At 34.0% G+C, this 13,436-nt stretch overlaps 1 protein-coding gene across 1 annotated transcript in view; it reads left to right on the forward strand.

Annotated features, from left to right (window-relative positions):
* The window catches only part of SLC35F5 (solute carrier family 35 member F5), a 41,225-nt gene extending 28,104 nt beyond the window's left edge, over positions 1 to 13,121 (forward strand). Inside the window, exons 12-16 of the mRNA XM_082840998.1 lie at positions 983 to 1,142; positions 5,694 to 5,784; positions 9,125 to 9,279; positions 9,799 to 9,885; positions 13,048 to 13,121. Coding sequence (XP_082697124.1) covers positions 983 to 1,142; positions 5,694 to 5,784; positions 9,125 to 9,279; positions 9,799 to 9,874 — 482 coding nt within the window. The 3' untranslated portion in view covers positions 9,875 to 9,885; positions 13,048 to 13,121. The remainder of the gene's footprint in view (positions 1 to 982; positions 1,143 to 5,693; positions 5,785 to 9,124; positions 9,280 to 9,798; positions 9,886 to 13,047) is intronic.
* The last annotated feature ends 315 nt before the right edge of the window (positions 13,122 to 13,436 follow it).

Below are 13,436 nucleotides of genomic sequence, written 5' to 3' on the forward strand. Positions count from 1 at the left end.
ATAGTGGAATTGTGGTGTTAAACTATATACAAAGTCCAATAAAAACTACTATAAGATTATAATATTTTTTTCTTTACATTCACATGTTGTAGTCTTATATAAGCTTACGTTTCTATAATAATAATAGCTAGCCTTTATTAACTATTTACTCCATGCCATGTACTGTGTGTATTTTATGTTTGTCTAATCTTCCTAGTAACCTAATTAAATATTGTTTTACACTTATAGATTGGAAAACTGAGGTTTATAAGAGGTTGAGCATCTTGCCTAAAGTTTGCCTAAAGATTACAGTACTAGTGAATGGTAGAGCTGGGATTGGAACCCAGGGCAATCAGACGGCAGAGCACACACTTAACCACTAAATATTATAGCCTTCCTTTACACATAGTCCATGCTTAGTTCATACTTGAATAGCTATTGGCGTATGTGTGTAATCTCACAGACTAGCTTATGAGCTCTTGGGAAGGCGGGAAGCAAAAATTTTATCTTTTTAGGGGACCCTCCTCCATTATTCCTAGCATAGCACGGGTGCTTTAAACATAAATATGATTCGAATCAGAGAGTAAACCGTCTAGTTCCTCTTAATAATTTAGGCTGAATACACACACACATACACGCACCAGTTATTCCTTTAAGTTCTAGGACACTACATTATTATAATCTAAGGTTAGCAACCCTTCTTTCTGAATTGTTCTAAGTGGTTTGTTCTGCAGTAGTTGCTCCATACAGGGGGATAGTTGAACCTTGAAGACTCAGTGATCACCAGTTGCTTGATAAAGTTTTTTCTTGTGTTGATCTCTCCATAAGACTTACTTAAAAACAAAAGTAACAGGGACAAAAAAAAAGTAACAGAAATTTCAGTTAAGGAAACCTGTTGAAGCCCTTTGTGCAAAATCTAACGTGTTCTTATTGTAGAGTTATAAGTTTGGGAAATTGAAATAAATCACAGATACTAACTTTTCTCTCTTTTATACATGTTTAGGTTTTGTAGGTCTCTTTAATCTGCTGCTCTTATGGCCAGGTTTCTTTTTACTTCATTATACTGGATTTGAGGACTTTGAGTTTCCCAATAAAGTAGTATTGATGTGCATTATCATTAATGGCCTTATTGGAACAGTGCTCTCAGAGTTCCTGTGGTTGTGGTATGTACTGTTTATTACCCTATGATTTATTAGTTATGAGTTTACTGACTTTTGGCTAGTTTAAGCATTTCTATTTCTTCTGTCTTCTGATGGCCCCTCCTGTGCACCTTCCCACCCCACACACTTATAGCTTAATACAGTAACCCCATTAGAGCAGGAACTGTGTTTCGTTTTTTTAATTTCTGTGTACCCATTGCATAGAGTAGTGGCTTGCACATAGAAGGAGCTCGTGAATTTTGCTGAACGAATAAATGAATATGAATGATCTGAATTTATAGAATGTTTTAGAAAGTAGAGTGTTATGCTAATTAAAGGCATCATTATCTAATGGACAGTCAGACTTAGGAGATGTGTATCCCAGGTATGAATACATGAATTCTAAGTGAGAATCTGGGGACTTTGCTTATTCAGGAGACTTTGGAATGTCTGTTTGGTTGCTCATAGCCTTTTTTGTTTTGTTTATTCTCAGGACTTTTCATATGAGTGAGGCAGATATATAAACCCTAAGCTCTGATTAACTTGAGATTTTAACGTAGTTTGATATGTTGTAATATCAACTATGTTGATATATGATAATAATCTTAAAATAGTTTGACAGCAGTATCATATATGGAGTTTAAGAAAACTTCAAATAGAGAGCTTAATACTTACTCCTGTTTCCATCTAATACGAACTTAAAAAGAAACACAAATTGTACCTAAACTCCTAAATGTATTTTATTATATACCATTTAAGACTACTGACTAGTTTTCCCTTGCAAAAGACTGCAACAAAAATAGCCTTTTCCATCAAGTCTTCCTTAATGCTCTGCCTACATTTCTCTCCCCTCTCCAATTAAGGAAGTATCTCTATTTTCTTGATATCCTCTGTACTCACTCCCTTTCGTGTAGTACTTAAAGATTTACTTTGTATGTAGTAACTTGTGTAATTAAATTCCTTTCCTGATCTAAAACTCTTTTGGTATCAAAATCTGCTCATTTTGTACAAATTATTTGAGGTGCTCGTTTTTTTTTAACCAAAAAGAATTATATATTTTATTTTATATATTAATATATACCATATGTCTCATTCTTTTGTTCTATCATTTCTCTTGCCTCTTTCCACTCTTGGTTCTGGGCAGATGAAACTGCTTACTGGTAGTGTTTTGATTGAACTTAGTTGCACCATAAGGAATTGTTGATCTTAAACCATTCTTGATGGCAGTTTCATAGGGTTCAACCTGGTGAACCATATGCTTTAAACAATTATGCACTCACTGTATTTTAACAGAAGTTTGTATTCCCTACTTTTCTAAGTTTAGCTTAGATTAGAAAATTTCAAAGCAAGGAATTTTTACATATTTGAAAGAAGTAATTTAAAAAAATTTTTGATATTAGACGAGAGAAAGGTTTAGTATGGTTCGTATTACATTGAGACTCATAATGAACATGGACTATACCACAGATTTACAAATATTAAAATTCTCATTCTTTATCGAGAGAGTTATTTTTAATAAATATATACACTAGAGTTTCATTATGTCAGCAGATTTTAATGTAGGCTTTGGGGTTGAATGAATATGAGTTGTGACATATGTAATCTCTCTGTTATGTGAGCTTTCCTGAGTTTCCTCCCTTGGAAAATTTTATAGTTAAATAATAACATGTTTTGAAATATTTTTATTCTTTTTGTATTTAACTTTTTTTAAATTAAGAGAGTAATCCATACAAAAGTGTACAAAATGGATTACAATGAAAAGGTAATCTCCCTTCTGCCCCACATTTTCATTTCTTTTCCCCAGAGGCAACCACTATTAACTTCTAAGCCTTCTGCAAAATTGTCTGTATATACAGAAGTGTGTTATCAGTCTCTTAATCCTCCCCACTCCAATTTGTTTTATTTTTAACATGCAAACTATGGATATCATTCTATACACAAATTACTGTCTTGTAAGTCTTTACATATCAGCCACTAGATTCATTTTTTTAAAGCCTATGTAGTACTCTAATCTGTTATGCTCCAATCTATTATGTAACGTAATGCATAGAACATAATGTGTTTTACCAGTTCCTTCTTGAGAGACATTTTAGTTTGTAGTCTTCTGCTTTGTAAATAATATGGCATTGAACATCCTCATATATGTTTTTGCATATACATGTAAGTATTCTATAGGATAAATACTGAAAAGACTGAATCAAACGTGTAGACTTTTTTTTTTTTTTTTTTGCGGTACGCAGGCCTTTCACTGTTGTGGTTTCTCCCGCTGCGCAGCACAGGCTCCGGACACGCAGGCCCAGCGGCCATGGCTCACAGGCCCAGCCGCTCCGCAGCACGTGGGATCCTCCCGGACCGGGGCACGAACCCGTGTCCCCTGCATCGGCAGGCGGACTCTCAACCACTGCGCCACCAGGGAAGCCCCAAACGTGTAGACTTTTGATTTTGAGAGAATTGCAAAGTTATTCTCTACAGAAGGAACACAATGTATATTCCCAACTGTGTATATGAGTGTTTATTGTTGACTAAACTGGACACTCAAGATCATATATTATGATCAAAGCTATGTTTATCCTTACCTGGGGTGGATTTTGCAGGACCTCAAAAAGGTTTATTTTTCAGATATACTTCTACACTCAAGCATTTAAGAGTACTTATGGTTACAACTCAAAAGCAGTAAGTTAGTAACGAAACAAACTTCATATCCCTTTAATTCTAGGTGTTGTTGGTAATTCAAAACAGTTATAAGGAGCATATCTATGTATTTTATACCTTTTTAGATCATTAAAAATAGTTAAATCAGAAGTCATAATCTTTGCGTGTATGATGATTTCTTTCTAGGAAGGCAAGATTATTGTATGTTTAACTATAAATAGACAACAAACTTCAGCATATATAATCAGGTGCTGAGTAGTATACTAAAGATTTAGAAGTGCAGTTGTGACTTTTTTGGAAATTAAAGATGTGTACTTGTCACTCATTGTTTATTGGAAAAAAATTTTTTTAAGTGCACTGTTAACTCCATATATTGTACTGCTAGTATAGATGTGAGATTATCCACCTAGTCCTCTGTCTTAGCATTTCCTGGAGCATGTTGAATGAATAATAGATCAAATGGGGAATTCCCTGGTGGTCTGGTGGTTAGGACTCTGCGCTTCCACTGCAGGGGGCACAGGTTCGATCCCTGGTTATGGAACTAAGATCCTGCGTGCCGCGTGCCTCGGCCAAAAAATAAATAAGTAAATTAATTAATTAAAAAAAATAAATCAGATGTATTCAGCCATCAGCTAAATTGGGAAAAGCTGGTGTAAGTCAAACAGGGTTTTTAATACTTCATCTCAGACTCAGTGTGATTCTACTTTGCATTATAAATCTCTAAGAACATATACTGCATTAAAAAAAAAACAAACAAGAGAATTCCCTGGTGGTCCAGTGGTTAGGACTCAGCGCTTTCCCTGCGGGGGCCCCGGTTTGATTCCTGGTCCTGGACCTAAGATCCCGCCTGCAAGTCTTGCAGTGTGGCCAATAAATTAATTAATTAATTAATTTAAAAAAATGATATTTGATCCCTGAACCCTCTTTTCACAGATCAGCTCATGAATAGTGGACTAGCGCTTGAGTTTTCTTTACCACATCAATAAGAACTAATTGTCCAGCCTCTGGTGAATACTTCAAGTGACACTTTATCAAGAGATAGCCTCTTTTATTGTAGGATGGCATTGTTAATCCTAACATATACTGAGCTAGAATTTACTTGCCTATAATTTCCATGGGTCTGTAGTCCTAATTATATACATTATGGTTTTATCTTGGCCTATAATTCATTTTCTTCTTATATACCCAAATATCTATTCAATATAATGCTTTCCTTCATTTTTTTCCTTCAACTATCTAAAATTATATGCAATTGGTATGTCAAAATTTGATACCAACATTGATAGTTCAAGGTGAAAATAAAATGAAGAGCTTAGGTTTTGGTTAGGACAATTGCTAGAAAAATGAAAAACAACAAGGAAATATCCCTGAAAAATACTCCAGTTCTTTTTTTCCAACATTAAGCCAAATCAAAAGAGCAGCACACAACTAAAGACTACTTCAGTTTTTAATGAGGGTGAGGTATTTTTGGTTTAATGACAGACCCACCTGTTGGCTCATCACTTTGTTAAAGTCTGTGTTATGAGGTATTGTCCTGAAATTTTAATATAGCTGTTTCCTTTGTTAGCTGAGTATCATTATCACAAAACTATAACAACTCTTTTGACAGTTTTATTAAAAATGTTAATAAAATATAAGCTATACATCAAAAGTTGAATAACGTCTGTAAGCAGATCTAGAAAATAGCATAAAGTCTTTCGAAATTTGTATACTTATATATTGGATTTTTAATATTTGAAGATAAACTGTAAGAATGATCTTAGTAACTTTATTTTTCATTATGTCTTAGTCCATCCTGAGCTTTTATTTTTGCTCCTGATCTCTCTTGCCTATGTTGTAAGATAGATAGTTTTTGATCATTGTTTTTCTTTGGTTCTTTTACTTTTTTGATATGGAAATGTATATTTTCTTTTTTCTTTTTAGGGGCTGCTTTCTTACCTCATCACTGATAGGCACACTTGCACTAAGCCTTACAATACCTCTGTCCATAATAGCTGACATGTGTATGCAAAAGGTAAGGCAAACTATTTATTAGATATTTTAAGTGTATTATTAAAACAGAGCTAATGAAAGGTAAGGAATGTGACTAAATTATAAAGACGACCATGAATAATACTTGATGCCTTCTCTTCCAAGCTGTTTTACTACAAAGAGATATAAAAAGTACCAAATAAATGGGTAATGTGTTGCATTTTTTAGCCTTTCAATATTTTTCCTTAATTTCTAAATTAAGGGCAGTGTCTTTATATATAGTTCTCCAGTTTTGGAGCTGATTATGTTCCAGATGTTCTTTGGTGAGTCAGTGGTATGGAATAGGGGATATAGTTTAATCATGTAAATAGTAGTGTTTTGATTTCTAACATAGACTCCAAAGGTTTCTTAACACTATGTTAATACTCCCGTAGATGTGAGCGGCACAGGAATAACGTCATTTCTCAGTGATTGCTCATTTCTGTCTGGACTCAACCAGGGCGGGTGCTCCTTTCCTCGTCTGTGAAGTCCTGGTCTGAATGTGAGGGTTCTTTTGATAAATGCTGGCCGTGATAACATTGCAGAAAAGAGAACTGGGGTGGAGAGTCCCTCCCAGCAGCCCAAAGGGAGAAGTTTCTTTAGTGCTTCTAGGGGTACTAGGGAGAAAAAGATGTGCCACTGGCTCACACTAAAAGATGTGTAGCCTTTTATCACTCAGTTCAATATTTGTAAGCTTTTAATGCCAATATTAAGTAACAAAACAATGTGTGTGTGTGGTTTGGTTTAATATAGTTCGAAGAAGAAATACTTGAAAGCCCAAAGACTTATAATGCGTAGAAGTTAAAATCAGATTTTTATTTTTCTTTAGATCTTCATGCAGTTTTTAGGATAAAGGCAAAATACTCTCAGTGATATGTATCCTCTTTATTTAAAAAAACAATTCTGTGGTATTTAATTTTGTTTTATGGTTCAATAAATTCTAATTTATCTGTCATGGTTAAGAATGGGAATTTTTGTAATTGAGAATTACTTATCTTACATATACCATGCATTTTCAAAAAATGTGAATATTATAAAATATATGTAACACTAAAGTCATACATCATTAAATCCTTTTATAGATTTAAATAATATCCAGGTCTTTCCATATCTCAGGGTCATAATCTTGAATATCAACCAAAATTATTCTAGTGAAACTAGGGAAGTGCTGCTTATTAGAGGATTTTGGTAGATTGCTGTGTAAATGAATTTTACCATACTGATACTTTGAAAACATCGGCTTTTTTGCAGATTTGAAAAATAAAAATTGAAGGTTAATTTTACTTTTGAATTTTTTAAAAAGAACTGTAACAGCGGATTTAATTTGATTAAATGATTATGTCATTTGTTCAAATATTTTAAGATGAAGGCAAAACACAAGGGAAAAATGTGTGTATACATAATAGATTAGAAAAACATACCAACAGTCATTTCTTGATTGTCTTTGCATCAAGATTAGGGAATCAGTTAAATGAGTAGGCTGGGCCTTTGGTGGGAATTGAGGGCAGGAAGATACCTTCTGGTAAAAGTAGCAGGGTATGCCCCAGACCTGTAATAGAAACATGGTAGGAGAAACCTACTTTCCTGGGTTTTTTTTTGTTCTAATATGCAAGCATATTTATATATAGTTTCTGAAATTTTAGCATTTATCAACTTTATTTATTGAGCTTAAAATGTATATTTTTTTTAACCTATTGGTATTTGGTATAATAGGAAGCATCCCTGATTGTTTTCAGGTTTATATTCAGATATATTCAGGAGTTAGACTCTTTTTGTTTACTTAGGCAGTTTTCATTGTTAATAAATGTCTTCATTTAAAAAAAAATTGTCTTCATAGCTTGTTGGAAATCAAATTAAAAGTTTTTGTTTAGTTATTCAGCAGCATATAAATAACTGCATTGTTAAAAGTGAACTTTGCCTTTAAAAGTCATCTAGTCATTACCTTTATAAAGTTTGCTTTTTTCAGTTCTAAAATAGGATTTTTAGTTGAATATTCATGAAATCATTCTATCAACTATATCTGCATTTTTAACTCTCACTAGTCAGAAGTTCTTTATACTTTTTCCTTTCTTCGGTCATTTAAGTTCATCATGGTTTTTCTAGATTATTAAATATTCTGGCAAATATTCCAAGAATATGTTATACCAATACTTTGATAACAGTGTGAAGGCTTTTTAGTACTTACTGCTGGGTGTTCTTATCCTGACTCAGCCTGTATGTGTGTACCATACAAGCAGAACGTGCATGTTAAAAGTTGTCAGTGGTTTTTCTTGTGTTACGCATTATGAGTCCCTCATAAAAGAAACCATTATTCTTACAAAACCCCTTTACTCTGACTAATGGGTGGTATGAAATGGAATAGTATATGTTTTCCACAAGAGGGAGTCTTGCCTTTGATTCTCAGCCTCATTTTTTTAATGCTTAGAGAGGGCAAGCAATTTTTCTTCCCTATTTTAAAGATAGGAGTTACTGTTTTTGTCATTATTTTGAAAGCAAACCACCAGTGTGTTGCAGCTGAGTCTCAAAAGTTAATCAGTGCAGGCTCTTTTTAGCAATTGTTTTTGATCCTTAGTTGAATCTAGATGGTAAAGGAAAGAATGATTTGTTTTTTGTTTTGGTAACTTTATGGTGTCTCATTTTTAATTTGCTTGACGACCCTGATAAAATGATGGATTGGAGGGTCAGGCTTGGCGATCTGAGGGCTCCTCACCCCTGAAAGTATTTCTCTTTGTAATCTTTATTTTACTTAGTTATGATTTCCTTTTGAAAATTTCTGTTTCATTTGTTACTAGATAATCAAGCTATATTTCATCAATAAAATGTTTGCAAAAGTTTTACTTGAGTTTCATCTGTTTTTAGTACTGTCTTAAGAACCATAACATAACACAACATATCACAGCAATAGCATAACCTAGTTTTTCAAAAGTGGGAGTTTTTAAAAATGACTTCAGGAACTAAAGGGGAAGAATCAACTTGAGAACAGGCAGTAATCAGTAAAGAAAATATGGGCAATGTGATGTGTAAGGCAAATGCTTAAAATTTCATAATTCTGTTTCTGATGTACTATGCCTGTACTTATTAGTGAAAAGCATGCTTTCCTTTAGGCTATTTTCCAAGCAAGAAGTATTTTTGTTGGTAATTTAAGCAAGTGGTTAATATGTTGAAGTCCTGAATCCTTATATTTAATAATAACATACTTAAAATGTTGTCAAAGATTAGTATTATTTTCTTGGTGTTTTACTTTATTCCTGCAAGTTATCATAAGTGGAAAACTTACGTTAAAGGGAAAATTGTCTTAATGGTAATTGTGGGTGTTTTGTTTTTCTTCTATCTCTTATTTTTAGGTGCAGTTTTCTTGGTTATTTTTTGCAGGCGCTATCCCTGTATTTTTTTCATTTTTTATTGTAACTCTCCTGTGCCATTATAATAATTGGGATCCTGTGATGGTGGGAATCAGAAGAATTTTTGCCTTTATATGCAGAAAACATCGAATTCAGAGGTAGGTTAAGTTCTAATACAGATTTTTTAAAAATAACGTTTACTAAGTAAATTAGGAATCATATCATGCTGGCCTAGCTTTTTAGAGATTCTGTGAAGAATTTTTAAAAGATTATAATTTTATATGTACAGTGCCAGATAAAAGAATTTGTTCAGACCCTTCAGGTGATAAGATAGTTTCTTCCCAATTGCTTTTTTAAAAAAAAAAAAAATGTTTTGATTCACAGGTACAACCAAAGTGCTTACTGCTTTGCTAAAACAAATTTGTATGTAGAAAACATTTGTTTGTTTGAAAAAACTTCATAATAAAATATGATAACATTGCCTCCATTTTTTTTCAATTTCTTTCTTTTTAAGAGAGAGAAACCTTTTTACATTCTACTCTAAAAAGAATTTGGGACAATTTGTTGGGGAATCTTGACCTTGTCTTAGGTCTGACCTCGAGCCTCAGCCAGTGGAGTAGATCATTTTTAAGGGTTCCTTAGGTCTAAAGCTTTCCTAACTATTGTCTTTTTTTAAGGGTTCCAGAAGACAGCGAACAGTGTGAGAGTCTCATTCCTATGCACGGTGTTTCTCAGGAGGATGGAGCTAGTTAGCTGTAGTCCAGGTTTGTATGTTAGCTGACAGTAGTATTGAATAAGGTTCTTATTCTTGTATTGCTCAAATACAGAATCGATTTGCCATTATTAGTTGTTTGAGAGGCAATACAGCTTAGAGGCTAAGGGAGTCCAATTCTGGAGTCAAACTTCATGGGTTCCAATTCCAGCTTCTCTATGTACTAGCTCTGTGACTTTATGCAACGTTCTTAACCTCACTGTGCCTCAGCTTTCTTATCTGTAAAATGGGGTTGCAGTAGAACCTCCCTCACAAAGTTGTTAGAAGAATTAAATACTTGGTAAGTTTAAAACACATACAATATAGTACCTGAGTCGAATTAAGTGATTCCCAAGTTTTGTTTGTTTGTTTGCTTTTTGAAAAGGAAGAAGTAAAATTGTATTCAGTTGCAGATTGCATGATTATATTTAGAAATTCTAAGGAATTAGCAAAAAAAGTTACTAGAATAATTGAGTTTAGCAAGATCACATATACAGTGTCAATATAAAAAAATCTTCCTATTATTTCTATATGTAGCAATGAACAATAATTAAATGAAATTAAGAAAAATTCCATAAACAATGAACTTTTAAAAATACCTACAAGTACATTTAACAAACATTGTACAAGACTTGTAGATGGAAAACTAAAAAATAATTCAGAGAAAAATTAGAGATATGAGTAAATGGAGAGATATAATAATGTGTTCATGGGTTGAATGACTCAACCCATTAAGATGTACTATTAAAAAGCCAGTTATCCCTAAACTGATCTATAGATTGAGTGCAATCCCAGTCAATATTCTAACGAGCTTTCTTGTGGAAATTGACAAGATGGTCCTAAAATAAGGCAATTAAAAATTTTTTATCTATTTTTTTAAAATTAAATTATACTTGAACTACAACGCTGTTAGATCCAGGTACAAAACATTGTGATTTGCTATTTCTATACTCTACAAAATAATCACAAGTGATTCCAAGTTTTTTTTTTTTTTTTTTTTTTTTGCGGTACGCGGGCCTCTCACTGCTGTGGCCTCTCCCGTCGCGGAGCACAGGCTCCGGATGCGCAGGCCCAGTGGCCACGGCTCACGGGCCCAGCCGCTCCACGGCATGTGGGATCTTCCCGGACCGGGGCACGAAACCGCGTCCCCTGCATCAGCAGACGGACTCTCAACCGCTGTGCCACCAGGGAAGCCTGTGATTCCAAGTTTTAACTATTACTTATATTCATGCTAATGGTCATCATTTTACTTAATGATACACTTTAGAAAAATATTTTTTTCTGAGTATAAAATTAAGAAAAAATGTAATACTTCAGCGTATATCCAGTCTCTTCTCCACGTATGTGTGTGTGTTTACCACAACTCGCACAATATATATCCTGATTCTCTGACTATGCTTTTCACTTAACAATGTTTCGAGAACATTTCCACATTTTTTTTTAATTTTAAGAAATAGTATCTTGTATATTTCTTACATGACAGAAAGAGTACGTGATAGTTTATGTTTCTCTTAATGAGTCCTTGAAATATATCCACCGTATATCTTTGGTAGGTAGGAAAGCAATTATTTATTTAGAGCAAGAGATCACAATAAATTACTGAAATTCTGGAAATTCTGGTCCCTTTCTTCTGAGAACTTTAGACGATTTATATTGAAATGTTTCTTGGTTACACCTGGGCTTCCCCTCTTCACCTAGAACATTGAACAACTCCTGTCAACTCCTTGCACTCACATTGGCCATGAAGCTTAAGTTTATCTTCATGGTAAATTCACCTCTAACCCAAGGCTGTTTGTCTTGGTTTTATGTTTTTCTTTGATTGGTCTTTTTTTATTCTAGTTTTTCCTCTTAGGATGGTTATATATGCACATAGTTTGAAGAGTTAGAGTTCTACAATTCTTATTGTACAATGGAGCTATCCCCTGCCCTGCACTGCCTATCCTGCTTTCATTCTTTTCCCACCCTGAGGAGTCCCTTTAAACTCTTCATTGATTTGTTTCATATTTTCCTCTCCATCTAAGTACCATGCTTATACTTCTATTTCTTGATTTCTCAGTTTCAGGCCTCTTCAGCTGGTTTTCCCACTATGGCACATGAGGACAGGTTACTTTCAGTTTCCCCCTCCTCTGCTCCCACCGCACTTGCCTGCCTTCCAGCCCTGTATCATTCCTACCTCCTCATCATCCCAGGATATTTATCCTGTGATTTTGAATAGATGTGTAATCAGTGTTTACATTGTTATGCCTATATAAATGTTACTTTTACCTGAGCCATTTAGGATTGTGCCTGGCATTTCCCCAGTCCAGAGACCCTCTGTTACTACCCTTTTTGGAGAATGAACCTCAGATCTTCTCCTGGGATAGAGAAGAGGCACTTGACCAGCTGTGAAACGTGAGGGGCGGGCATCTGAGTGTCTGACTGCTTTTTCTATAAACTTTGTACCAATCTGCCTACTTTTAGTTGTTTCTTCACCCCTCCTTACAGAGGCATCTGGTTGTATTTCTTCATTGCTAGCTAAGAGTTGGCTGCTCTTTTCTTGTCTCTGTTCTTCTCTATGTCCATGTGGTTTATACTTTTTTAAAAAAATCCCTTTATTATCTTTTTACTGAGGTTTTGGGGACAGAGTAGAACTATGTATATTTTGCTCTTTTAAAATTGTTTTAATTTTTAAAATTAAAAAAATGCAAATAGTTATTCTTTAAAGCTTTTTAATGCTATAATTTATACATTTTCCCTCCCTAGTATGCTGTGCATTATTCCCATACTCACACTCATACCCACCCTCACCCAGATATTTTTGGAAGTGAGAGCTGGATAAAGAGGAGATAGTGAAGACTGAAGAAGATGGACTGCAATAGAGTACAATAAAGTAGGGCAGGTTGGGCAGCAGTCTTTGTCTTCACAGGGGTAATGGTGGAATGTACCTTGAATAAAACTGTTATTATGTGATCTTAAAGTAGTATTGGATGTCAGCCTTTGACATTGCTGTAGAACTCACTTTCATGAGTTCTTAGAACTCACGTCAAGTTCTGGTTATCCAGTTATTAAGTATATAGGCTGTGTTTGATATATATTCCAATGGTAAGATCATTTTCTTTTTAAAATATAAACTATAGAAATTAAAGCTATGACAGTTGTAATCTAATGATGATCCCGTGTTTGTTTTTATTTTTAGCTTGATAATGGAACAATATACGGTGAAGAGACAATCTCTGGCAAGGTTTTGTAGAAAAATGTTTCAGTGCCTAGTCTGAAAAATAACAGTTTCAGTTCTTTGGAACTCTAAAACATATTTTCCTCTTGTCTGTTTTCTTCATTTTCATAATGAAGTACTTTGCTATGTAGCTGTGTACATATCACTACAGTTATAGGAAGTTTCAGTCTACAGTCCATCTAAAGGACCAACCTGCCTTACACATCTCAAGGAATTCAGCTGATGAAATAATTTGGACTAATCAAGGGGTAAAATTTTAATGTTCTGGAGACTTTATTTTCACATATTATTTGTTAAATGCTGGACTATATTATGAAAATGTTTTCAAGAAATCATTTTAAGTATATAGA

The sequence above is a fragment of the Leucopleurus acutus genome, assembly GCF_964270905.1.
Source record: "Leucopleurus acutus genome assembly, chromosome: 6".
Classification (NCBI taxonomy): Eukaryota; Metazoa; Chordata; class Mammalia; order Artiodactyla; family Delphinidae; genus Leucopleurus; species Leucopleurus acutus.